Source organism: Larus michahellis, chromosome 1, assembly GCF_964199755.1.
Source record: "Larus michahellis chromosome 1, bLarMic1.1, whole genome shotgun sequence".
Classification (NCBI taxonomy): domain Eukaryota; kingdom Metazoa; phylum Chordata; class Aves; order Charadriiformes; family Laridae; genus Larus; species Larus michahellis.
Genome location: NC_133896.1, coordinates 60,447,184 through 60,472,614, shown reverse-complemented (window position 1 = coordinate 60,472,614; position 25,431 = coordinate 60,447,184). Strand labels below are relative to the sequence as shown.

Below are 25,431 nucleotides of genomic sequence, written 5' to 3'. Positions count from 1 at the left end.
GTATGCTGGTGCTCCCCAATTTCTTTCAAAGCTTGCAGGTCTCAGCAGGTGAGAAGGTATGCAAGTCTTTGGATAAATTATGAGGGCTTCAAAAGTTGAAACTTGTTCTTTATTATGATTTTTTTCCCTGTAATTGTAAATTAATTGCAATTTATATTTTAATAGTGTGGGAATTATCAGCTTAGGCTGATCCATTACAGACATGCGGAAATCGTTTTACAAATTACATGTTGACTTTGGTACATGGTTTGTTAATGACTGTAGGTGTGGCTTACATTCTGAAGCTTTTGGATCAGTACCAGGAATTTGATTCTCTGCACTGGTTCCAGTCTGTTAGAGAGAAGTACGTGAAGGAAATAAGAGCAGTAGCTAAGCAACAGAATGTGCAGTCCACTAATCAAGATGAAAAACTACTTCAAACTATGAACCTTACCCACAAGCGACTGGAAGTTTGCTTACAGGTACAGCATGGGTCTAGTTATCTGTTCTGTATTGAGTTTTGCACTTAACCATCACGATTCAGGTATCTGTAAAAAGAGTATAAAGCCTTGAGGTGTGTGATCCGAAGGGTATGTCATAATCGTTTGTAATATTTGAGTGAGTTGGGAACTTGACCTGGGTGATTGGAAGTCTTTGTCCCATAAAGTTTCAAATCTAATGCAACTAAAACCTAAATGCTTAAATAGGAGAGAATAACTTTTTTGGTTAGATTTCCTACGACAAAGATTTCACGTAACACTCTGGACCTTCAGAGTTGCTTGGGGTGTTAATTCTGAGTTGTGAAGTTGAATGATGCACCAGCTGTCAAATAGACGAAAGATGCATTTGAGTTTTGAAGCACAGCAGTCCAGGCTTCGTCTGTGGTGTAAATGTGTGCTCCTTCTGCACCCCCCTGCCTCTTGATTTGAGGAGGCCATGGGACAGATCTGTAGCTGGCTATTTATAAATAGTCCACTATTACATTCTGTAAAAGCACCTCTGATGTTGAAATAGATAAAGCTGTGTATGTCCTCATGACTCCCACGAGCGTGCACTATGGTTGGTCCTCTGCTGTCACAAAAACCACATCACTAAACCTTGTTCAGAAACCGATCAAGCTTGTGGTCATTTAAATTATTGGCTTGCGTGACTTTCCATGGGCAAGTTGCTCCAAATTCTCACTGCTGCTACAGACCTCATTTTCAGCCTCAGTGGATTAGTGACAGATTTATTTCACTGATGCTGCTTTTGCTTAAATTACCCTTTCAAGTTTTTGGCTGACATTTGCTGTGTAAAATGCATGTGAATAAGGTACGAATGGAGGAAGACTTTTCAAAAGCATTTAAGTGAATTAGGTATTGAAATCTGGTTGCCTTAGATGCTTCTGAAAAAATCCCGGTTATATCTGTCTACAAATTCATTCTTACGATGCGCTGACACTCCTCTTCTGTATCTTTTTTCCCTTAGGAATTTGAACTCCTTTATTTCTCACTGAGTAGCGCAAGAATTTTTTTCAGAGCAGATAAAACTGCAGCAGAAGAAAACCAGGAAAAGAAAGAAAAAGAAGGTGAGTGAATTTTACACGTAGAACACTTTGGCTCATGTGAGAAGAGTGCCTTAGTAGGGAAAGTGCTTTTTTTTTTTCCTTTTTTTCCATAGTGACTTTCTTGCTAGTGGGTTGATTCAGTATTCCAGGAGGAGTCTTATGGGGTCAAGAATGATGGAGGTGTCAAGAACAGCTCACAGTCGCCTTCTTTGGAATGGGTGAATTTCAAGCTGGACTTCTGGGAGGTGGGGGTGGGACAACCACAAATAACCCAACCAACCCAAAAAAAACTGGGACAGGGAGAATTGCATACTTGGGGTAATACAAATTCAGTAACTTCAGCATCATACTTACATCATACCCTCTCAATTACCGGTTTTGACAGTGACAGATTTTTCTGCACAGCCTTAGCTGGTGTGAAATAAACTGGTGGTTTTCACCTGTTTACCAGCTGTTTTTCAACTTACGTAGGCAGATGATGCAGATAATATACATGGCTCTCATATGTGACACAAACATATACCACTGAGTTATATTCAAAGGGTAAGATCTTAATGTGTGGTATGGTCACTTGACTAGGTTACACAGGTATTTTGTGTGTTATATTCATGCTTATATATTCTCCCTCATGAATTCTGGAAGATTCTCTTGGGTATGGGAAAATTCTTTTCAAAGAAATGAGGGTGGTCCCAAAAATTAAGATACAGAAGTGCAGTTCAATTACAAGTTACTTAGAAACTCAGGTAGCGGTATATTGAAAATGGAATCGGTAAATAATTTTCCGATGTAGTACTGACAGAGACACAAGTGACTTGTGAGATTATGATTTTTTTTTTCTGTATTAGGAAAACAGTTTGCAAAGAAAGAAGTCTTTTAGCATGAATTTATATTTGATCATATTCAGTGAAGTTGCTTAAGTAATTGTTCAACTCAAAAACAAACAAACAAACCCCCACCAAACCCCAACTACAAGCATTGTGATGAGTAAGAATAGACATAGTACCCTGGCTTTTTTAGGAGAGCATTCTGTAGGGCATCAGTTAATTATATTTTAGGTTAAATATTCACTGTTGTGATGCGTCTTCAGTTCCCTGAAGAATGTGTTTTGTGGTGAGAAAAGCTTGAAACGCACAGCAGGGTGAAAAGCCTTGAACGTGGTGATATCTTTGCCTTCTAACGTAATATTTGGACTTGGACTCTGCAAAACGTATGAGCACGTATATGTGATCTTTACACAAGTTCTACTGGTTGAAGAAACCTTTCACCCCAAATACAGGTTTCTTCGTAGGACCAGGACCCTTCGTGCTGCAAGGTCGGTTTGCGTATGCTGACCATGGTGTACTGTATCAAGGGTGTTATGACATCAGCATAATATATATGTTAAGACTTTGGTTTTTCTGCCTTGGACAAAATAGTAAACATGATCCATGTCTTTATTTTTTATTTTCGTAGAAGAATCTGTTAAAGCAAGCAACGGAGATCTTTCAAACCCTACGCCTGCAGATCCTGTTGTGAAATGATGTGGCTGGTACGGGTGATGATTACTTACTCCAATAATTCATGTTCTTGTTATCAGTAACACTCTTTAGGGTAAAAGCTCTAGATTTGATTTACTTGCTCTGTTAAACCCAAGAGAAAATGTACAGTAGTATACTAGCATCCAGTGAGGCTAGGTCTGTGTTTGTCTATATTTCCTGTAGAAACTCCTATTTTTCAGGAGTTTACATTATTTACCGCACTTTTCTTTAGATTGAAAATAATTACATAAAATGTTGACTTTGGAGGTAGTTATTTTAAAGTACAGATAAAAAAAAAGTCTTACTAATTTTTAGATGCATTCTTGCATCTCTAACATAGCATTAAGGAAAAAAAAGACTCATAGGCTGTTGGTCTAAGAATTGAACTGGTGCATCCCTTCAACCAGAAAAAAAAAAAAATTGAATCAAGATATTGTGCGTATCTGTTGTCCAAAAACTAATCCAGATGTGGTTTTATGCAGACCTGGTGTATTTTAACACAGTCACAGATTACACTGTGGGCGTAACAGCGTACATTCTGAATGTATGTTAAAGCTTTTACACAAAATGAAAATCATTATTAACGTTTTATTCCACAAACCCTTATTATTACCATAGATAGTATTTGCCCTGTGGGAGCTTAGGATCCCATCAGGCATTTGTTTTCCCCAGCTGTTTTTTCCCCCCCGTATCAGAGAATGGGAAAACCAGAAAAGTTAACATAATAAATGACTTCTCATTTCATACCGAAGGTCTGATTTGCATCTCCAGAAGTAAGGAAACCCAGAGCCAAGACAGAACCGCAATCAGCTCTTCCTTTTATGACCAGACACTGTGCGATGGGTGTCTGTAACTATTAAGTGATCTTACACTTCATGAATATGTTGTGCCTAATTGCAAGTTTCAGCCTCAATTCTGTATTTCCTAGCCTTTGTAGGTCTGTTGTACCGTCAGTGTCGTTCGTACAGTCTTACATGCCTGATTATTAACAATAATTGCACTGCAGGCTTCAGAAGCTGCTGAACACTGTGAGAACTCTCTATAACATCTGTCAATGCCTGCAAGTAGAGGTTCTAGATTGTGCAAGAGTTACTCTGATTCCTAACTTAAGTAGCTAGACTAAGCTGAAAAGTAAACACCACTTGCATTAAAAGATATAGTTGTGTTTTAATCTCCCAGAACATAAAACACTTCCAGGTCTTACTAACTAGAAAAAATTACTCTAGTCAGTCCAACCGAGAATTACTTTTGGGTTTTTTTGTGGCACACTCAGCTGTATTTTTAGACCATACTTGCCAGCTTTTTTTCATCTCTTCTACTTACAAAAAAGGTAATTTTTTTAATGATTCAAATTGTTCCACCCACCGTTGGGTCACTGGTAAAGACAGTTCCTGGTGTACTTTTGATTCACTCTTTCCTGCCAGTCACTTCAGCGTTCAGAAAGCTCAGACAAATGTTTTACTGTAACTGGAAAGACCAGACTGATGCAAAAGTCCTTTCGTTGGTTCTGAAAACATGACACAGAAGCTTTATGGACTGTTTAAATCAGCTGGTTCTTTTTTTCAGCTCATTAAAAGTTTTTATTTTTAATTCATTATAACTGCAGAGACTGCCCTAAAGAATGCTGCATTACTTGATTTATATTTTTGCTTTTTTATTTTGATACAGGTATTGTATTTTTTTTTTTGGTAATTTGTGTACACTTTTTTTTTGGACCAAATTGTGCCCACACTGAGTAGCGCTGCCGAGATCAGCATTCTTGTTGCTGCTGCTAATGCCCATACAGTTGCAATTACAGTGTATGTGTTCCCATATTCCTGTCTCATCTGAACTCACCTGAGTTCTTGGCTTGGAGTGGCCAAGTGCTACATTTCCTCCTTCCACAGCAACTGCAGCATCGTGGATAGATGGCTTTCATTTCCCCCAGGACAGAGTTGCTGGGTAGCGACGTACAGCCGAGGCATTACCCACGCTCTAATAAAATCCGTACTTGTATTTTCCCTTTTCCTGCTTTTTGCGGGAAGATACTGTCTCGGGTAGGTAATACTTTGCAGTTGGACATAAATGGAACTGTGCATTTTCTTAATGTATGTTGGTGAAATTCACATGGTTCTGGTGATGGAAATTCTATAGGAAAGACATAAGCCTATTTTTATAGAACCCTGTTTAGTCTGGGAGACCTGAATGTATATTACATGTGGCAAAAATATATACATACACAAATATGTACAGTGGTAATAGAGCTATTCTTGCTAATACAGGACTGTAGTTTGCATTTCCTTCTTTATTTTTGGCAGGTAGCAGCATATATATGCAGAAAGCTTTTCTCATCTGAAATAGGAGGTGGGTCCTGGCTTGGGATGTCACACCCCTCTGTGTCAGTCACATAAATCCTTTTTTTTCCCCTCACAAGTATCTGGAAGGGGTGCAAAATTCTTGCTGTGGTGCTACTACTCTTTTCATTGCTTTTGCCCCTCCTGTTCCGATCATAGGAACAAACTGGACCCTAATGGGTTGTCTGGAGTGAGACAGTGGAGCCAAAACAAAAAAGTCCCCCGAACTAAACCGAATGCGTTCGCTCAAAATTCCCAGGAGTGAAAAAGGAAAGCGAGGATGATGAGTTTGCTGCAGGGACATAAAACTGATCCCTAAGTTTTTTGTCCCTTCATGTCAGGGGCAGAACAGGCTGAAGGGCAGTCTCTCTCCCCGAGAAGGCAGCTGCCACCACTGCCCTCGTGTGTTCAGTCTTGGGAGGAGGCTGTTGCGTGCCCAAGCGGTAGCAGCTGCTCTGCCAGAGGTCGTGCAGCCTGCTGCTGGTACGTGCTGTGCCCTTTTATGCCGGAAGCTGGGGGGCTGCCCTGCCCTTCCTCCTTGCGGCATCGCGGTGAGGAGGAGCAGTGGTGCCCCTCTCAGCCCCAAGGTCAAAAGATGTTTGCGTTGACTGGTGATGGGTGATGGCCCCAGCAGCACCCACCTGGTGTTGGCTTCACGGGGGAGCGAACTGCTGCTGCCGAGGGGTCCCAATGTGGTCTGTAATCAGAAGTAAATTTGAGTTTTTCATCGGATGGCCATCAACAACAGCTGTTTTCAGCTTCTCAGGTACAAAGGACCAAATGTAACACTTTGTTTCCGAACTCATTGTACAAAAGGGTATTTTGTTACCTCAGTCTCTTTGGTTTGTGAGTAGAGAACATTATGTACATAAAACTGTGTTAATAAATGCAATTTTGGGAATCTCAGTGTCTTCAGTAACATCAGTTCAGCAGGTGGTAATTTTTTTAATATGACAGCTTCAACTTTTATTTATGAAGAAGGTTTTGTGTCAGTTACTAACAGTTTTCTTCATGGTTCTTTCAAACATTCAGCATGAATTTATTCCATGTCAAACACTTGCAAACTGGGATCTTTCAGATGCTGTAGCACAGATTCTGCTTACAGAAAACCTAGTTACCTAGGAAGTGACTGAGTTAAATTAAGTTTGAGGAATTCCAGCGCTTTGTTCCAGTTACCTTACCTTGATTAATACAAACTACGCTCCTGCCCTACCCCCCTTCAAAGTAACTCCTGCTTATTTTTATTTTTTTCTTGCAAAGTATAGTTTCTTATGTTTTCAGGTTAAACTGCAGGGGGAAGAAATCTAAACATATTAGCCAAATATATATCTACTATCTAATAGACTAGTCAATACATTGTAGACTCATAATCTAGCATTTTATTGCTCAGTTTCTTAAAACCAAAGATTGCTGGTAGACTCAGCTCTTGCATGTCACGATAATGTTAAAAATACAGAGAAGTCTTATTATAAAAGTACTTATTTGTCCTACAATTATCATCGCCTCAATTTAACTTTTAAGAAACCTAACCATAGAAAAAACCGCACCCAGCTGACACGCCACAACTGTCGACTGCTTCTGATGTTTGCACGTCAGTGGTATTTAGAATAGTAAGTCGAGGAGGTACATTATGGCCATTATTTAACTACAGCAGGGGTGAGTGCGGTCCCCGTGAAGGTAAGAGTAGGCACTTGGCTTTGTTTTGTAAGCTTATTCTAGATGCAATATAAAAATAGATTATATTAATAGGAAAAATTTAGTGTTTAACAAATTGTTTTGTGAATAGGCTAGCACAAAAGATAAATCTTGTTACACTTAAACTAGACTAAAAATAACTTCATCTGAAAATAAAGTAAATAGTGCATTTTTAACCTTCATTCAGATGCACATAATCATGCAAACTATGAAAATTTGAGTACGGTAGGAAATCTGAGGCCCGATATTTGTTAAAGGAGCTGACGGCTTACAGCTTGCACGGATTTCATTGGAATTGAGTAGGCTGCTCACCGTGTAACTCTGAAGAAATACCATTAACCCTTTGTGGCTGACAGCGGTGCTGCCCCAGCTGCCAGCGGCAAGGGGCCAATGCTGAAACATTCCCCGAGATTGTCGGCTTCCCAGACACACCTACACATTCACAAACGCAAAAAGCCTCAAAGGCCAAGTCCTGCCGTTGTTCCATTGTCAATCCAGAGGAAGCCCCACTGCGAAGAGGCCAGGCTGGCTCCAGCAGAAGACAGAATCTGGCCTCGTGTGTGCGCAGATGACCGAAACCCAGAGATTCTTGCAAAACAACTCCGTGCTTCTCCCGCTCCCACACAGGCTGCAGGAAACAACAAGAGTTTTTTATGCTTCTGATTCCTCTCCTTCTTCATGTATGGTTCCATCCTCTTCCGACTGATCATTCAGAAGCATGAACTTCCCATCATTTGTTAACGGCACAGACTTCATTAGCTGAGCTAATGCTTCTGGGTCCTGAAGGAAAACAAGAGAGTTCAGCAGGCTGCAGCAATCTCTGAGGAACACACGGTTTTCCTAGTCCTTCTTGTTAAGGTTTTACAACTACTTTTTTTTTTTCTCTATGACAACCTTTTTTCTAAAGGTTTGCAATATAAACAATCCCATTTGGTTCAGTAAAACCACCCCTTGGGTATATAAGGGAAAAAAAAAAAAGTCACTCATTTTCAGCCTTTATTTTGCTATTCTTATCTGGCATTGATATAATTACTGAAAAACAAGGAGAAAAACAACTGTCTAGATGATAAATTATTTATTATACTTGTGCTTTTTGCCTGTGACTAGAAGTTCACGCCCCCAATTTGTTCTGAAATCTTAGCCGCAAAAATGCACAGCAAATATTAATCTATTGGTGTCACATCTTTGTATCGATAAAATTTATCTACAAGGGGCTAGGTAACTCTGCCATTCATTTTGAGTGGAAAAACACTATGTGTTTTTCTCCCTAAGGGAGAAAAAAATATGAGTTTCCAAACATGAAACAGCAACGTGTGTGATTTATGCCTCATCCCAGAGAGTTTGTTTGGGTTTTTTTGAAGACTTTGCTCACAGCTTCCTTTCAAACATAAACAACTGGGTTTGTGTAGTTCTGAATTTGATTTAGGGTGGCAAATTTTATCTCAAATCAAGCTACTGCAAAATCAAACTGAGTTTTATTTTTGCGTGAACTACCCAAGGGCTGTGTTAATGAAGGTCTGCACCACCTTGTCCTTCGGAGAAAGAGCAGTTCTTTGTTCTTACGCACACCAGAGCTAGCTGGGTGGTACAGCCAAAAGCAGAATACGATGCATCGCAACACAGACTCGGGGAATGAAATAAACTTACCTTCCGTGCCTCAATGATTTCTTTTCCCAAGCTAATAGCATAGCAAATCTAAAAAAAAAGAAATATATGTAAAGTTCAGGTTTGGTTTGGTTTGGGTTTTTGTTCCTTAATTGGGACTAAACCACTGAACTGTCAATGCAAACTTAGTCTTAAATACAGGTCTAAAAGCACTATGCTAACTACAGAAAAATAACCCTATCTTAGGTTCTGCCTCAAAGCTCACTTAGGCTGGTAAATCTTTGTAACTCAATTCAGTTTTATTCACCAAACTTTATTTCCAAACCTGAGGGATCTTTTCCAGTGCATGTAAGAGCGTTCCTGTTTGTTTTTTGAGACACAAATCCTCCAGCGCGTTCCTTATTTCTAATAGTCTGTTGTTACCATATGCAGCGAGCACCCAGCGGTGTTAACAGATGGTACGGCTGCCTTATCTTTGAAAGCTTTATAGATGTACATGTCTCAACGCAGCTCCTTTCTGTTAGTGCTGGTGCTAGCCACACACGCTCTCCCCTCTCTCTTCATGTTGGTACCAGCAATCACATCCTCTCCTCCTTGTACAAGCTGCTGCATTATCTATAAATTCGGTCCTTTTTAGACATAAGCCATCAAAGGCTTGCATTTTAAGGCATGTTTTCGTGGCAAGAAATGGAGCTTCTCTTGCTTCTATAGCCCAGTTTCCCAGATGTGTAAGCCAAGAAGGCAAAGACCTGTTTTCTAAGTAAAGTATTTTATTAAATGTTACGCAAACCTTTTCCCCTTCCGTGTTGCTCTCAAAAACGTATGCGCTCATGGATTCTTCTCCCAGAGTCTCACTGAGATGGACCACAAAGCCAATCAGTCGCCTGTTATCCTGATGAGCTGCAAACTGTGTCACAGTGGCAAGTTCAAACTGGAAGAGTATAATAAAGAATTTATTGTTTTTTAACGAGCATTTGGTTAACTTGATCAAGAGCTCAAGTTCATGTGACTGAGCATTCAATGCTGTGGTAGAAAACCAGATTAAAACCAAAAGTTACTTACACTTGTTCGTGTGACTTGGGTTTGAGGATCTATTAACCTGCAATTATGCGTAGAGGGAAAAAAAAAAATTTAAAAGTATTTTCGGCGATTCTCTGTAATTTTAAGGTGCTTTATAACAGTAGGGCAATCACTACAGCAATTTTACAGACGAGGAAACACATGCACAGAATCAAATGCTTGATCTGTGATTTCAAGTCGGTCAATGGCAAGGTTCAACTCTGGACCCTGACTCTCAGCTGCCTGACGCGTCCAGGTCATAGTACCTTTCTGAACCACTAATTTGGTGAGCACCCTGAGTGTAGGGGCTAATACACTAATATGCATATGGACACAAACGCACTCCAGCTAAAGTGAATGTCTTGTTTCAACGCATTCTGCAGTGACAATGCTGACAACAGGACAGCGATGGCTCTCTTGCCTTTACTGCATGAAAGGAAAGAGAATCTTCCAGTGCGGTTTTTTTTCATCTTTTTCCGTATCTTTGCGGGGCCTTATAGCCCCACTGCATCCTCTAAATTTTGGTAGGTCAGGAGGATGATCTATAGATGCTACACAGTAACAAACCAGACATTTTTACTAAGTAAAGCTGATCTTGGGCTTTTGCTTCCTCAAAGGGTGTATTGCTTGGAAAATCAAAACCAAAAATACTTTACTGATCACAAGTTGTATGAAAAGAGGAGAGTGTTGACGAGTTGAAGATTTTATAGTACCTCAAGTTCTTGCTGGTGACCATGAGATGGGATTCAGTCATACGGAATATGTTGTGAATGGCACGAGCAGCTAACACTTGTCTCATAGCTTCATAAATCACCTCACTTGTGTCATCGGACTGAACGGCCATAGATCCTAAAAACCGAACTACGAACATCTGCTGCAAGAGTGAATCTGGAAGATAAAAAGACGTGACTTCCTTCACTGTGCTACTTCAATTTTCCAGTAGCTGAAGTTATCAATGAAATAATTTTTTTCACTTTGGAAATTCAACAGCAAACCCGCGGGTGGTGACTGCGGGGGTGGTGACTTCCTGCCGTGAGCCCAACAGTGCCCTGACCCAGTTTTAAACAGTGCTTGAACTGGCAGCGAGTAGGGAAGGGAAAAAATAAATCACGGTTGCTCGGAAGCTTTATGCCTTTATGCCTTGTTTGATTACACAGTAAAATTCACTTGCCTGTCTTGTTATCAGGTGCACACAAACTGTGATAAATTTAAGATTGTGCACAAGCCGTGGCTTCCATCAAATTAACTCTTCTCTTTAAACCTCGTGTGTTCCTCACTTTCTTCTATGTCCTTCTGACCTTCCGTACAGCTGGTTCCAATGAGGTTTTCATTAAATCCTTCCTTGGTCATTGACTACCACCCTAAGACTCCTATTTACAGCTAAGTAGCCATTATGTGACAAAGCCATCATTTCGTCAGGCTCCCTTTATGGCTGGTGGTGAGCAAGGTAAAGCAGGATGGATGACTCCTGCTGAAGGTGACTGCTCAAAGGCCCCAACAGCCGTGTCTACGTTGCACGAGACGACACAAAGGCTGTTAAGCATCATCTGGAGCTGAGCTCACACAGATCCACTTGATCAGTCTGAGACGCAGGGCAGTCACCCCAGCACTGAACTCCCTGTGCTGCAGTGGAGCAGGGCGCTGCTGCTGCCGACAGCGCGGAGGTGCAGCTTGCAACCACCCCAGCACGCCAGGGGACAGCACCAGCAAGCCACAGTGTGCAGATCAGGAGGTTCTGCTTTGGTTCAGTGAGTAGTTTTCTGACAGGGGCTGTTGTTTCCAGTCAGCGGCTGTAACTGGCACATAGGGAGAGCCAGGATCTGAGCCCGGCGTGCGCTGGGAACGGAAGATTGGAACTGCTGAGTTTTACTGGCACATCACTGGGAGGAGGGAAAGGGGGCAGCAGTGAGAAACTCTCCCTTTGCTGAAAGAGACAAGCTGCTGCTAGTAGCTAAATCTCTGTGAGATTTAGATTGTGGATTTCAGAGAACGCGTGGGTAAGAAATGGCTTCTAAGCAGCCTCAAACTTGAGCAGAATTATAATACAGTCCCATCAAACCCTTTCTAAAAAAGTCAACAGCTACTTTTTAAAAAAAAAAAAAAAAAAGAATGAAAGACAAAAAACAAGAAACCAAATCCTTTTGCCTTTAAGCATTTGAAATAAACCTAATCTGGAATACAGCTTGGACTGTCAAGGAAAAAGGTGTTTGTTTTCACAGGCAGCGATGTTTAAAAGATTGGTAACTGCCTTCAACTGTACCATGGATCTGCTACCGCTGCTCCACGGTGTCAGGTGCTTTCATTACAACACACTGCATAGCTGACAGCTGAATCAGGCCTAAAATCATGGCTAATTTTATCTGGAAAAATGAAGCACTGACCTTCCTCCTCATCTTTGCTGCCATCTTCAGATTCCCCAAATGGGTTTGCACGCCTATGAAAGAAGAATAAAAACTCTAATTACAGATTCTGGTGTTGTCCCCCCCCACATGGTGCAATACCTAATTTTCTCCCCTGGAATCACTCTGCTAAAGCGATCAATCACAGTCTCTGGCCATACCTGCCACCTCTGTTCTGGTCCAGGAACTCTGTGGCAGGCAGTACAATATCAAATTGAATCGGTGTTCCAGGAGCAATGAGTTGTGTGGAGTCTTGAATGCCAGCTGATTCATTGGGAATTATTTTATCATTTTCCATATTCTTTACATTCTGGCTACAGTAAAAATGGAAAAAAATGTTTTAATCAGTCTTTGTTCTGGAAGGAAGACAAGATTATTCAAAAATCCAAAGCAGGACTGAACCACTATATGTAAACATAAATTAGAGTATTTTCCTACTTACCTGTTACTGAGGACTCAAATAAAATCTATGTTTTGGGGTTTTTTTTTGTACCTAAAATTACTTAGGAAAAAAATAAATGCTGTTATAGTAAACCTGAATGCAGATCTGAGTGTGAGCTGACTTTCAGCAATAGGTTACTTTTTGCCTCCCGGCCCTCGAGTGGTCGTATTTACAGCCACACTGTGAGTTGTCCTGGTTTGAGGGAAAGCAGAACCAACTTTCTGTTCAGGAATTTTACTTCTTAGCTAGGCCTCTTCTAACTCTCTGAAATTAACAGCATCTTGTGTCGAAAACGGTTCATTCTCAGAGTGATAAGGCCAATCCTTACAGATTGTGCCAAGGAATGGTACACAGAGAGGATCTTGCTTATATTTATTGCTATAACAACCAAGGTCAGCTAATTTTGTTATTTGCCCCATTGGAGGGTCGGAAGTGGAAAAGCGTAGAGACGTCCCACCTGCGGGGAGGAGCGGACAGGACAGGTGACCCAAAAATTGACCAACAGGGGTATTCCATCCCATCTGCCCCATCCTCAGTATAAAAGCTGAGGGATCAAAGGGTCAGCTCTTCCTTCAACAGCCGACGTCCAAGGGGGACCCTGTCTGTTCATCTGCCTTTGATCCCGATCCATGTGTTCCTGACTCCATCTGTGGAATCCAGTTCCCACCCATCGATGAGTCCAGTCTGGGACTTCCCCCGTGCCTGCTAGTGACATCATCCTGGGAGCTAAATACAGTTTTGTATATACTGTATCTATTTCATTATTTTCCTTTTTATTTTATTATTAATATTTCATTAAAGTAGTTTAGTTTCTTCTAAACTCGTAAATCTCTCTTTTTCTGACAAAATTTGCAGAGAAGTCTCTTCATGTTGGAGTCAGTGTGAGGTAAACTTGTCCTATTTTGTTTCTCACTCTGCTTCTGAAAGCAGGATTTTGGTCCAGCACTGGGTTTGAAAGCCAACTCTGATAATGAAGTCTGAAGAATTCCCACTAAGCAAGATGTTAGGATCATGTGGACACAAAGAAACTATATTAAAAATACATATTTTATGTATAAGCATACCCTAGAGAATTATTAACAATTTTTGAAGGAGGGGACCTTTACTGATTGACCTGAATGAGCACAAGAGAACAACAGTAATTATTCTGACAGTTGTGTAAGGCATATTCCCATGACAGACTGACAGGAACTGTTTGAGGCAATGTGCAAGAATATACTTACTTCAACACATACTAGGGACTTGCATCACAAATTTCTATTTTTGTATCACCAACATTACAAATCATTCCCTTACAGCAAAGCACTTACAAGTAAAGCACCGTGTCTGTTTCTGAAGAAACACCAAAATCCCAGTGGCGACCGCAAGAAGCCCCAAAGCTGTGATGCGGAGCAATGAGCATTACCCTCAACACTTACTATCTCTTACAGCTTTCAGGAGGAAACATCAGAATTTGTGGAACACACAGGCTTGTAAAGCCAGGGCCTAGAGAGGGCTTTCTGCTGGGTGACTGCTGCCTTGTACAAAGAGTGTGACTGAGCACACCGTTTCTAGTCCGTGCAAGTGAGAATGTTACCTGTGGTGGTGAACTTCGTGTTTCTTCCCAAAGCTGGTAATGGGAGTCACTGCTTGCAGGGCTGTCTGATTTAACTTGATTGCAGCTGCCTATGAAAACAAGACGGTACAGCGCTTTTACACATGTACTTTACATTGCCATGTAAAGAACAATGGGAAAGCAAGCTGGAAGGAACAGACTGAAAAATGGAAACAAGCTCCCACCTCTGGATTGTCAGTGAGATATATCTGTCTGGAGATGTTGTTGATGGCACATATCCACTGGAAGGGAAAAGTGAAATTGAACTCTTCAAGTTCACTTGTATACAAGAACAGCAGCATTAAGAAAATATTTTTACCTCCTCGTATTCTTTCTTGCTTTCTGCTTGAAGGGTTATACCCCTACAATATAAACAGAGCATATCAGTGCTAACAGTGGACACCATGAATGTTTGACTCCAGGTCTTATAACAACATCACAGAATCATAGAATCACAGAATGGTTCGGGTTGGAAGGGACCTTAAAGATCATCTAGTTCCAACCCCCCTGCCATGGGCAGGGACACCTCCCACTAGACCAGGCTGCTCAAAGCCTCATCCAGCCTGGCCTGGAACACATCACCAAGCTTTGTATCTATTAACCATCAAAGGAAGAAAAATCACAAATAAGCTGCAGCTAAAGGACACCACATATGCTGTTCAGGCAGTTGTGGGGGAGGATGGGAAAGAACATGCTTTTAATTTGGAAACAAAGGATTTCTGGATTTCCCTTCTGGAAATCCAGAAAGGCCTACTATTACAGCAAGCATGAAACAGCATCTGAAAAGGTAGGTGCGACCGGCTGTCCTCAAATAAAACCTGTCTCATACGCTTTGCCTGTAGGAGTAGTGATCTGGAAGCAGTATCTTCTGTCTTCGCAGTCTACAGCCATAACAGAGCAGTTGTCCAGATCCTGAATCAATCCCCCAGCTACTGCTCCCCTTGGCTGACACATCAAGTTGCCACCTTGAGTGAAGAAATAGAGTCTTTCCCAAGTTGTAGTCACCAGACCTGTTTTACTAAAGAGAAGATGCAACGATAAAGACTCATTACTATCTAGAAATTGCTCCATATATATGAAGTCATTTGTAAATAAATGAAACTGCAAACATATCCTGATGCTAATCTGAACTTTATGTTCAACCCTGGAATCTTTTTTTATGATGAGTCTCTGTTAAAAGGTAAAAGCAGCACTTATTCCTAGCAGAGACTAATCCTTAATGAAAGCTGAAGAATTAAACTATTTCCAAACATTCCAAGTTAAAAACATTCTCTGCAGTATCTCATAGTTAAGGAATAAAAGAATTATTGGTATTGAGTAACTGACGTGAAATACTATTAAGCTGGACTAAAAAAAAAAAAAAAAAAAAGTATTTTCAAGGTGAAGAGCAGCATGAGCAATTTCAGCACAAAGAATAATTTTAAAAAGCATCTTCTGCAAGTAGTTTCTCAGAGTCCATGTTCTCCCTAGAGTCCCGTTATATTGAAATCCAGCTCTTAGAATGCTACGAGAAATTAATAAATGTCCACTCAAAAAAAATAATTACTAGTCAAATAGAAATAAACTGTTATTTAATCAATCACATAAACAGGGTTACTTTATGCCACCAGTATACATAGCTCCCGTGGAAGCTGATGGAAGATTTTACTTGGAAAATCTGCAGAAGTACGTATGGTATACATTCAAAACTATGCACTTGCATTGTGCACAGAGCTTTTGTTTATGTGAAGGAGGTCATTTATGAAAACATGCATTTGCTACAAAATACAACTGTTTATTTTTGTAAAGACTACGTCTTCATTGGCCCCATCATTTTCTAATTTTTAGCCACGTGAATGCAGGAAGTCATCCTTGTAGGTGAATTCAACCAGAAATAAACTTCTGTTTTCAGGAAAACAGTTTCAAATGTCTCTGATTTAATTTAAGCTTCTAAAACACATTTCCAAAGATGACAGAGACAGTTAGGAGCTGAAGAGTACAGCTGCCACAGTGATTCAGGAGCCTCAAAAACCATTTTCTGACAAGTCTTTACAACCTAAAAAGAAATAAAATTACATCAACTAGTCAGCAACTAGTGGGTAGAAACAGTCTTCTTACTTTCTAAGATTAAGGTAGCCAGCCTTCTGGATGAGATTTCTATTGATAGCAGGTGAAGTTACATCAGAATCTGGGGTGTAAACAGATTCATTAACTGCAATTAAGTCCTGCTGGGATACCCTCATTTTTTCAGCTTCAGCATCCAGTTCTCCCTGTATGCTGGAAAACAAACACACAACACAACAAGAAACCCAAATCCATCATTAGTCAATTTAGGCCAGTATATAGCTAACACCTGTAACGCCAAAATTAACAAAAATACCAGTTGAGATTATATTGGAGGGTAGTGCAAAGATAAAGTTTATTTTTAGAATAGACTTTATAGGAAATATAATGCAAGATTCCACGTCCAAGGCTTTCTCTAAAGACTAGATAAATCAGTGCAGTTAGGAAAGAATGGCAGGAAGAGGCATACAATAGGGAACTACTCCCAGAAAATGTCATCTGAGCCTAAAGAGAAAAGATGCAACAGTTTAAGGAAAATATGGCTATCTTTGGCAGGCTGGAAGCAAAAGCACAGCCAGGATTTCCCCTTGCTCTTTATTCTGAAAGCCCAGCTTGAAGACGTCACTCTCAGTATGCTTCATACAGTAGCCACGCGTTCTTTTTTGCAACTTGTACTCAATGTAGTTATCTTCTTTCCCCAGACAGTATAGAGAGATAATGATCAAAATTATGAGATCATTTTGCAAGACTGAAACGAGCACATGAGAAATGCTTAGGTGTTGAGAGTGAAGAGTTAAGTTTATTTTTTGATAGAGACAGCTTCTAAAAGCAATGCTCGTACCAATCTACAATGCTGAACATATATAGATGTTGCCCTAGTATAGCAGCATAGTTCAGAGTAGGTTTTACTGTATCCAGGGTACCGGGAAAACTCACAGGGTGGGAACATAAGAATACTTGTCATTGCATACCTTAAAAAATCATTAATAACTGCACCTATGCAATAAGCAACTTCCTCCCTGCTTCCTGCCCAAGCGGTTAAACCTTTTGGAGAACATGAGCACATAACACAGGCTGTACACAGCAGGACAAGAGACCCATGTAGTCCACCATACTGTCTCTGACAGCGGCAAAAGGCCTGTGGAAAAGTACAGGGCAAGTACAAATGATTCTCCTCCTGTTCTCCTCCCCACTCTTTTGTAGAAGTTGGTGATACCCTGTAACTGTTGAAGTAATCTAGAGACACGGTGCCACATTTAAGTCAGCACTAAGCAGTATCCAACTGGACAGATGAAGAGTCACTCTTGCATTGTGGTGTTAATCTGTTTTCATGTTAGCTTATTTCCAGCTTTTCTGCATCTTTAGAAAGCTGAGACTTCCTAGGCTCCCACATCACCTCCAAAATGAGACCAGCTGCGTGCATCTTACCACCTAGACAAGACATGTAACAGGCTCAATTATAAAGGCTAAGTAATATCATTAGTTCTGAATTAAATTAGACCATATTTTGCAAGCTGGTGCCTTTCAACATTATCATTAAACGTCAGAGTAAGAATTATTTAAATTCCATTTTGAAATAAAATGGAACAATGCTGTCAGTTTTTACTTAAGTGCTACTTCAATGAATCTTTTGATCAGTCATTTTTGTTACACCACAAATTGCTTCTGACAAAGCTTCCCTGGCATCTTCACGGTGCCCAAGACTGGATTCCTCTTCCTAAGGCATGTTTATCTTATCTCCAAGGCAGAACGGAGAGAAAAGCTAACAATTCTGAATTTATATGCATTTGTGTCAATTAGACTAAGTGGTTACTGGGAGTATTTTAATGATCTGTCCTCTCTTATGTGTTTTCACACTGTTAGCACTATTCGTTGTATAAATGGTAATACGCACATCTGTCTCACTGAGGCCTTGTGATCCCAGCACTATAGAAAGAAAGGAGTGGGCAGCAGAGTTTTCAGTGGCTGCGTAATCTTAAGTCATGAAACCATGTCCTGTGTCAGTAATTGCTAACCTGCACAGTGTCATTCAGAATTTTGCAAGCTTCAATTTTGGTTTTTCCAAAGACATCGTGCTCCTGTACTAGTTAAATTTAAGTTGTACTTTCAAGCTTTGGTGTGTGACAGACTTAAAACACAAAAACCAGACTCAGCAAACCAACTGAGCAGTCTATTTTTGCTTCGATTTACTACTGTGTACTATGCAGAATTCAAATCCATCCAATTTTGGAACACAAGGGCTTATTCTATGATAAGGATCCAATGGCAGGATCCTCACTGTACCTGTAAGACACAAGCAAGGTGCTCTAGCCTTACTAAATAAAGGGCACTATTTCAAGGGAGTTTGAAATCTGTCCTCCAGTCTGTACAAGCGTTATGTAGACTGTGGAGGGATTTATTTCAGAAGTGACTGTGCAAAGATATATAAATAAGTATCGATGTACAGGAAGTAAAGTATTATTTGGTGAAAGAATCTACTATACAGGGAGATTCCTTATAACACTGTTCTCAAATTGACAAGTATGCATTATTTAAAATGCCACCGGAGTCCGAATAAGTAATGATTTGGATACAGTTCAACATGAAAGGTACGAAGCAGTAAAGCGAAGGACTCAGTTTAGTGTTCCAGCTGATTCAAAATAAATGATTAATATTCTGTCTAATATGATTACATTTTAAATGTAAAGTTTACTTTTACAGAGACTTAATTATAAAGAAAATGTCAACCTTCACTCCAAGTGGGCGAGCGGGGAGGGGAGAGGAAAGAAAAAATAATCCCAAAATTAGGAGTACAAAAGTGAGGCAGTTTATTGAAATAAGGACTGAACTAAAGCAGGTTGAACTCAGTGGACCGATACAGCCTATACTGGATGCAATTAATATGTTCTCTAAGGTGAAGAGTTTTGTGTGCCTTGTGCAGCTACATTAAACACTCTGGCCCCTAAATCCTTACTTGGGAGGTTAACGGGTTACCGTTACCATTACAGTATTATTACAGAAGACCCAGCAAGTATAAATACCCCTAATTCAGAATACACTTCATCTCTATTATATTAATTCTGTTAGCCCGCTTCAAGCCCAAATTCCATGCTTTTGTGTCCGTGAAGAGACATAAAGATGAAAGAATGCATGTGAACACCTTACAGATATAGTTCTTGACTATGCTGTAAAAACAACTCTCTGCAGTGCACTGGCAACATTTTCCTTTACATGTACAAACATACCTCCTTTCCACCTGCTGCTTTAACAAAATATACCCAACGATGCAATGCCGGCATGGGAGGACTCTCATGAGAAAGAAACAGGCACTCCCTGTTACATGCTGAAGGTTACAGTGCTATTGCTCAGAATTCAACAGAATGACAAAAGGAAACAAAAGTATTGTGTTACCTTTGAACCATGTCTGAAACAGATGACAGAAAGCTGTCCATTCTTTTGGAAAACATCTCTGCTCCTTTCTTAAAAAAGTTGATCTGAAAAATACCAAAAAAAACCCCGGGCACTGGAAGTTATCTTGGCTTTGGCAGACAAATTGTGGGGACTGTGTTAACAGCGATCCCACTATGACTGATACTTTGGGATCAAATGCATGGTTAGTACAGCTATGTTGCCTTTCTTTGTATTTCTCACTTTTGCCATTTTCCACCCTTTCACACACCCTTTTACACACTCGTAAGCTATTGGCTGCTGCAGGTATGTTTCCAAGGAACTTGCTAGGTGACTGAACTAAGGGAACAGGTCGCCTTCTCCCACACTAGCACTGCGGAACTGGTCCCGCGGAACTGGGTCTAGTGGCTTTATAAGCCACTGCGTGCAAAGCTACTATATCAAAAGGAATGGGACACAACTCACCCTTTAGATTTAGTAGTCCAACCTGGACTACCGACTCCAACCTGGAAATTTTTAAACTGCTATGGCAAAGTCAGTCAGGAAAATGATGAAGTGCAGCTGTGCTAGCTGAAGCCTCCAGGGCAATCAGTTATATCAACCACAGATTTACCACAGATTTTGTTCTACTGAAGGAGCTAAAAAAAGCTACCAAGGCCAAAGTGCACATTTTGTGACAGAAGATGAATTCACTTAGCTGGTATGGCTCAGCAGGCACGCAACAGCAGCAAAGCACTCGGTGTAGACTTGACCTTGGATTACCTGCTGCAGGGCACACAGTCATCGTTGGGATCTACTGTCAACTATGTGAAACATGGATAGTGCCTGTGTGCAATTACGTAGCTTTTTTTAAAAAAAATAAAATCAGTGAACTACTCCGGAAAGAGATGTAAAAGCAAATTCTTGTCTGTTAAGCAATTTTTTAGCTATTTCATCCAATTTTATTTGTGATCCCACTCCTTTTCCCTAGCCTTGGGATGTGGGATTCCTCTTACCTGTAACTCAAGATTTCTGCAAACGTGTTATTGACCACAGACTCCCTTCACAGACAAACGAGAGAAAGCACGCTCTCTTAAAGAATGATGCACCTATCGTATTTCAGAAGCCTACTTCAGGAGGGAACAGCTCTACATTCCACTGACTGACATGCCTAGCTTAGACACTGAGGTCAATTTTCAGTTAAACAAACCCTGTATTAGCCACTGCTTCTTCCAAAAATTCCTTATGGCCTGCTCATTCGTTGGAAATGTGAAATATGAGATGCATGTTATGAGTAATTAATAAAGAAAATATATACTTGGGCTGAAGGGCAGCAGTTCATAGTATTAATGCATCAATATCAACTGGCCTCTGGCTATTCAGTCATTCCCATGACAACCTAAGACTTTCCTGTATACAGCACTGAGATACTGCAGTTTTGCCAGATAAAATACAGGAAAGAAAGTGCTGTTTCGCTTCCAGTAAAGGAAACCAATGCAGCTCTTTCACTTGGTATAGTTACAGCAGAGAAGCAATGTGGACTCCCATGGTGGGGAAAGTGACTGAATTCTCCTTTATTACCTATTTTATACGGGGCACATGATCTGTAAAAGACACAGGACAATGGAGATGATGATCCACACTGCAATCTCAAACAGAGCACCGGATCCATTTTTTCTGTGTTCATAGCCCAATTCTCATTTTCCCAAAGCTTTCTTTCATCAAAGTCAAAGCACAACAGACCCTTAAAATGGGCGGTAATGAGAATTAAGTGCTCTGAAAATACTAGTTTGTTGATCCTCCTGACATCCTGGAGAGTCAGATTATCAGTATTACTACCGCATTTTACAGACTTGAGAAACGTTCTACCAAATTGCTGGCAGAATAAAGATTAGAAAGAGGATTTGCCAGCCTTATGCTCAATCCACTCTACTGTTCTGTCCTTCCAGTTCTCCAGTGTATGCTCTGTTCCCTATCGTGTACACTCCTCATCAGTATGCTGAACATTATGTGCCAGGAAGGGAACTGCTACATAGAAGAGTTTGTGCAGACAGAGTAAACAGTGGAAGTAAATGCTGCCACATTGATATCTTATCCATGAAAAATTAACCCCAAGCTGATTCTGTATGTAAGTGTATTGGATTATTTTTTTTCATTGATGTTTTTCCTGACTATCTAAACATTCAATTATCTGCCACAAACAAAATCAGTTGTTAGAATCAGGCAAAATGAATAAAAGTTTTTTCGCCCCTCTGTTATCATTTGTTAGTTCTCAAAAAAAACCAGAGCCACGATGTTTTACTTTTCTCAGGGACATGTCTAAGTGATATAGACACTTCACTGTCCATACCTGTCCTCGTGTATATCCTAGCATAGGTTCCATCATTGCCACTCTCTTCCTGTACTGCAGAGCATTCAGGGCACAGTAATATTGCAGAGATGAAAGGTGCTGCTTTCTTCTTGCATTTGCCACTTCTTTTGCCACTTCTGCCTTAAGCTGAATAAGAATTGATAAAAAGGTTGACAAAGTGTTACTGTGCATATGGATACATTTACTGCTTATTTTCCAGTTATCTTGAAACAACTCTCATTACAGAGCTTCTCCACGTTAAAATGAAGGATGAGAAACTAAGAAAGCCAATTCAAAACCCAAAGCAAGTACTTCAACAAGCCCTTCTCTGGCAAGATACTTAAGCATTGGGGAGCCCCTGTGACTATAAACTACATAACTACCACAACTAAAATTCTGGTCCTGATTTCAGTGCAAGAAATTTATTTGCATCCAAGATCACAACACAAGCCTGCAGGTGCAGAATTCAGATATGAATAATTCACAATAGGCTATATCAAGTTCTGTTCTGTACTACATTTCCTTTAAAGGACCATCCTGTAGAACTGATGTACTCTTAGGATAGGGCCAATCACGTTTTTTGGCACACGGGGATATATTTTGGAATACTGGGCAAAGAAGAAGAAATGTAAAACAATCCCACCAACACAGTTGCATGTACTATAAGTGGAATGACAATCCATACAGAGAAATTCAGCTGGAAGGTAGACGCCAAAAAATGGAATGCTTTATAAACAGCAGACACGAGGCTTCACGACAGTTCACAATGAACTGTACCCAGTGATACAGCATCACCACATCAGCTGTACAACAGTAGGCCTATACAAATCTATCTACAGCCATTTGGACTGCTTCTGTCTGAGGAGCTCCCCTGGATCTGAAGGGCTCTAGTTCAGCACAATACTTGATCACTTGTCTAACTTGGAGAAAACAGGTATAACTTTGCTGAACTGATGTTTAAAACCTTTGTGTCTGCTTGGAAACGAAATCACAAGTACTCTTGAGCTACTGTGAATTTAACTGATGAACTCTTCAAAGTTCTATCTGCATCATTGTTCACTTACGAACAGCTGATGAAAACTTTTCCCTTTCACGTTTGTTACCTTTTCATTTTCTTTCCTTTTCGGTAACCTGCTATACTTTGCCATGGACACGTCATGTTCTGTAGACAAGGAATATTATTTTTTTAGAAATGTGATGTGTGTGCGCGCAGATTAAAAAATGTCTTCTGTGATATAACAGGTGCACACCATTAGAAACAAACAAAACAGGGAAACATACCATTGCTAGCAAGGCCAAAAAGATCCTTCAGTGTGCTTACTTCTGAAAAAGAGAATTCAAATATTCAGAGTAAAAACAGCTGTCAACACTTCGTTCAACTGAGACCATTTATGGCACATTCAATGCCTAAGTCACTCCAATACTTTCAAAGCAGAGATGCATAAGTTGTGCCTGTCTTGAAAATGATGAACCAGATGAGAAATGAACAGGCAGACGGCACATTACGTCAAGTGAGTTTACTTGACTGAGCAAGTTATCACTGTGAAAAAGATTCCTTATCTGCCAGTGTCATTTACCCAAAGAGGCACCATTTCAGTACACTTATTATGACAAAAGGCCCACCACTACCATAAATGATCGGCAGTTCTGAATAACTTCCTGAAAATGCTTATCTGATATGGAGAAATCTAAGTCCCAGAAACATACGAACTAAGCCCCCTTCCTGTACCTGAATCTTCATCAACGTTCCTCTGTGAAAAGAAACACATCTGAGTGCTGGCTATGATGCTCACATAACAAACACTGGCCATGAGTTTCTGATGTGGGTAGAAGGAAGAGAAGGAAGAGAAAGTAAACAGGCGACTCAACTTTCACAAGTGTTTGGCACAAGCTACTCTCAGTGTCCATACCAACGTATGCTGCAACTGGCAAAACCCTTCTCAAAAAGCGACAGAGAAAGCACATTCACAAGAACAGACATTATGCAACTGTGAAAAAACAAAGGGAAATTGTACGATGTCATCATGGTCTCTGATTATTTGTAACAACCTACATATTAATCAGCTTCATGCCACCTTTTTCTCCCCAGACCACTACTTCGTGACTCTAATGCAGAAAGACAGAAATTCTTCCCAGGTGTGACTAACTTGTACCCAGAGGTTTCTACAGTATTCAATACATACACATAACAAGATTAGAAGTAAAAACAAGAACACAGTTAATCTTCCTTGCTTAATCCTATGGTGAAATTTCAATATGGCCAGGCCTCTACTAAAAATGCTGCTGTACAGACTGTGTTAGAGAAAAATGGAATTTGTGATGGATAGAACAAAAAAAGATTCTGACAACCAGAGAAGCTGAAGAAACTTTTGGGTTTTGTCATGAAGCAGTTGAGGCTTTGGTTGCAAGCTTCACTTGTATTTTGGGGGGATTTTTTATGTCTTCTTTTATGAACCAGGAGGCAGAATCACTGTATCAGTGAAGGCACATTAAAGAGGTGGGAAAGTGTTTATAGAACCAAGATCTTACCATCCAAATACTGCTTTATATTTGACATTATATTATAAACAAGACAACCATTGATGCCTTCACAATTTCAAATGAGATGTTATGATATAAGGAACCTTAACTAGTCACTATTTTACTGTAGTTGTATTGTCTCCCATTAAAATGATGTCTTTAGAAAGTACATAAGCACAACTGAGCTTAGTGAGTTGAGAAGTGGGCTTTTAAAAAAAAAAAAAAAAAGCAAGCACTGCAGTAAAATCTCATGTTTCTTTTGCATGAGTAGGTTAGAGTGTCCTTGACCTTGAATATGAACTTCTTTCTTTTGAAATTACACCAAATATTTGCATTATTGCTCTGCTGTTTAAGTAATGAATTTCCAAGTTTGTGCAATCAGGTTACTTGCATCTACCCTTGGATGGCAAGGATTTAAAGCAGACCGAATCGTTAAAAGAGAGAGAATATACTATACTCTGAAGTTAAAAAAGCATGTGCTTTTCAAACAAGCCCAAACTTCTGAAGTGGGATAAATACTGCTTGCAAGCCATTTTCCTTCTTTAGGCCACTATAACATCAATGATTTCAGTAAAATTACACTAATGTAAAAGCAGGGTGACCCAACAAAGAAGAAAGCTGTGTATTAACTTGTACCATATGCTGTATGAAATGTTATGTGGTGAACTTGCACTATTTAAATCTGAGTAAAAGCATGCACCTGTCAATGAAATTCTGTAGTAGAAAAAATAACACAAAAAACTTTTCTGTGAATCAGCAAAGAAGAAACTATTACATGACATTATGTCTCTGTTTATTATGAAATAAGCAAAAGGAACACATGAGGAAAATTAAAACATAAAAATACAATTTACCTGTGAGATCCTTTTCCCGAAATTGTATTATTGGTAGAACCATTGTATCTGCAAGCTGTTTCGCCAGTTCAGAATGAAGAATATTGAGCTGAAACAGAGAGGAGAGGAATGCCCTAAGACACAATGTAA

At 40.0% G+C, this 25,431-nt stretch overlaps 2 protein-coding genes across 3 annotated transcripts in view; one reads left to right on the top strand and one right to left on the bottom strand.

Annotated features, from left to right (window-relative positions):
* Positions 1-5,302, top strand: part of WASHC4 (WASH complex subunit 4) — a 43,882-nt gene extending 38,580 nt beyond the window's left edge. The window contains exons 31-34 of one of the 2 annotated variants that reach the window (XM_074581103.1): positions 265-461; positions 1,447-1,546; positions 2,978-3,053; positions 3,795-5,302. In XM_074581103.1, the coding sequence (XP_074437204.1) occupies positions 265-461; positions 1,447-1,546; positions 2,978-3,045 (365 nt within the window). In that variant the 3' untranslated portion in view covers positions 3,046-3,053; positions 3,795-5,302. Of the gene's footprint in view, positions 1-264; positions 462-1,446; positions 1,547-2,977; positions 3,054-3,794 lie in introns of those variants that run through there. The other variant, XR_012586284.1, reaches the window with a different exon arrangement.
* A 1,013-nt stretch (positions 5,303-6,315) lies between these two features.
* The window catches only part of APPL2 (adaptor protein, phosphotyrosine interacting with PH domain and leucine zipper 2), a 37,168-nt gene continuing 18,052 nt past the window's right edge, over positions 6,316-25,431 (bottom strand). Inside the window, exons 5-21 of the mRNA XM_074581122.1 lie at positions 25,303-25,390; positions 23,210-23,251; positions 23,032-23,090; positions 21,929-22,075; positions 19,603-19,685; positions 16,267-16,425; positions 14,999-15,187; positions 14,489-14,531; positions 14,355-14,411; positions 14,152-14,240; positions 12,295-12,447; positions 12,116-12,168; positions 10,448-10,622; positions 9,738-9,774; positions 9,466-9,606; positions 8,718-8,765; positions 6,316-7,850 (exon numbers count right to left, since the gene is read on the bottom strand). Coding sequence (XP_074437223.1) covers positions 7,722-7,850; positions 8,718-8,765; positions 9,466-9,606; positions 9,738-9,774; positions 10,448-10,622; positions 12,116-12,168; positions 12,295-12,447; positions 14,152-14,240; positions 14,355-14,411; positions 14,489-14,531; positions 14,999-15,187; positions 16,267-16,425; positions 19,603-19,685; positions 21,929-22,075; positions 23,032-23,090; positions 23,210-23,251; positions 25,303-25,390 — 1,692 coding nt within the window. The 3' untranslated portion in view covers positions 6,316-7,721. The remainder of the gene's footprint in view (positions 7,851-8,717; positions 8,766-9,465; positions 9,607-9,737; positions 9,775-10,447; positions 10,623-12,115; positions 12,169-12,294; positions 12,448-14,151; positions 14,241-14,354; positions 14,412-14,488; positions 14,532-14,998; positions 15,188-16,266; positions 16,426-19,602; positions 19,686-21,928; positions 22,076-23,031; positions 23,091-23,209; positions 23,252-25,302; positions 25,391-25,431) is intronic.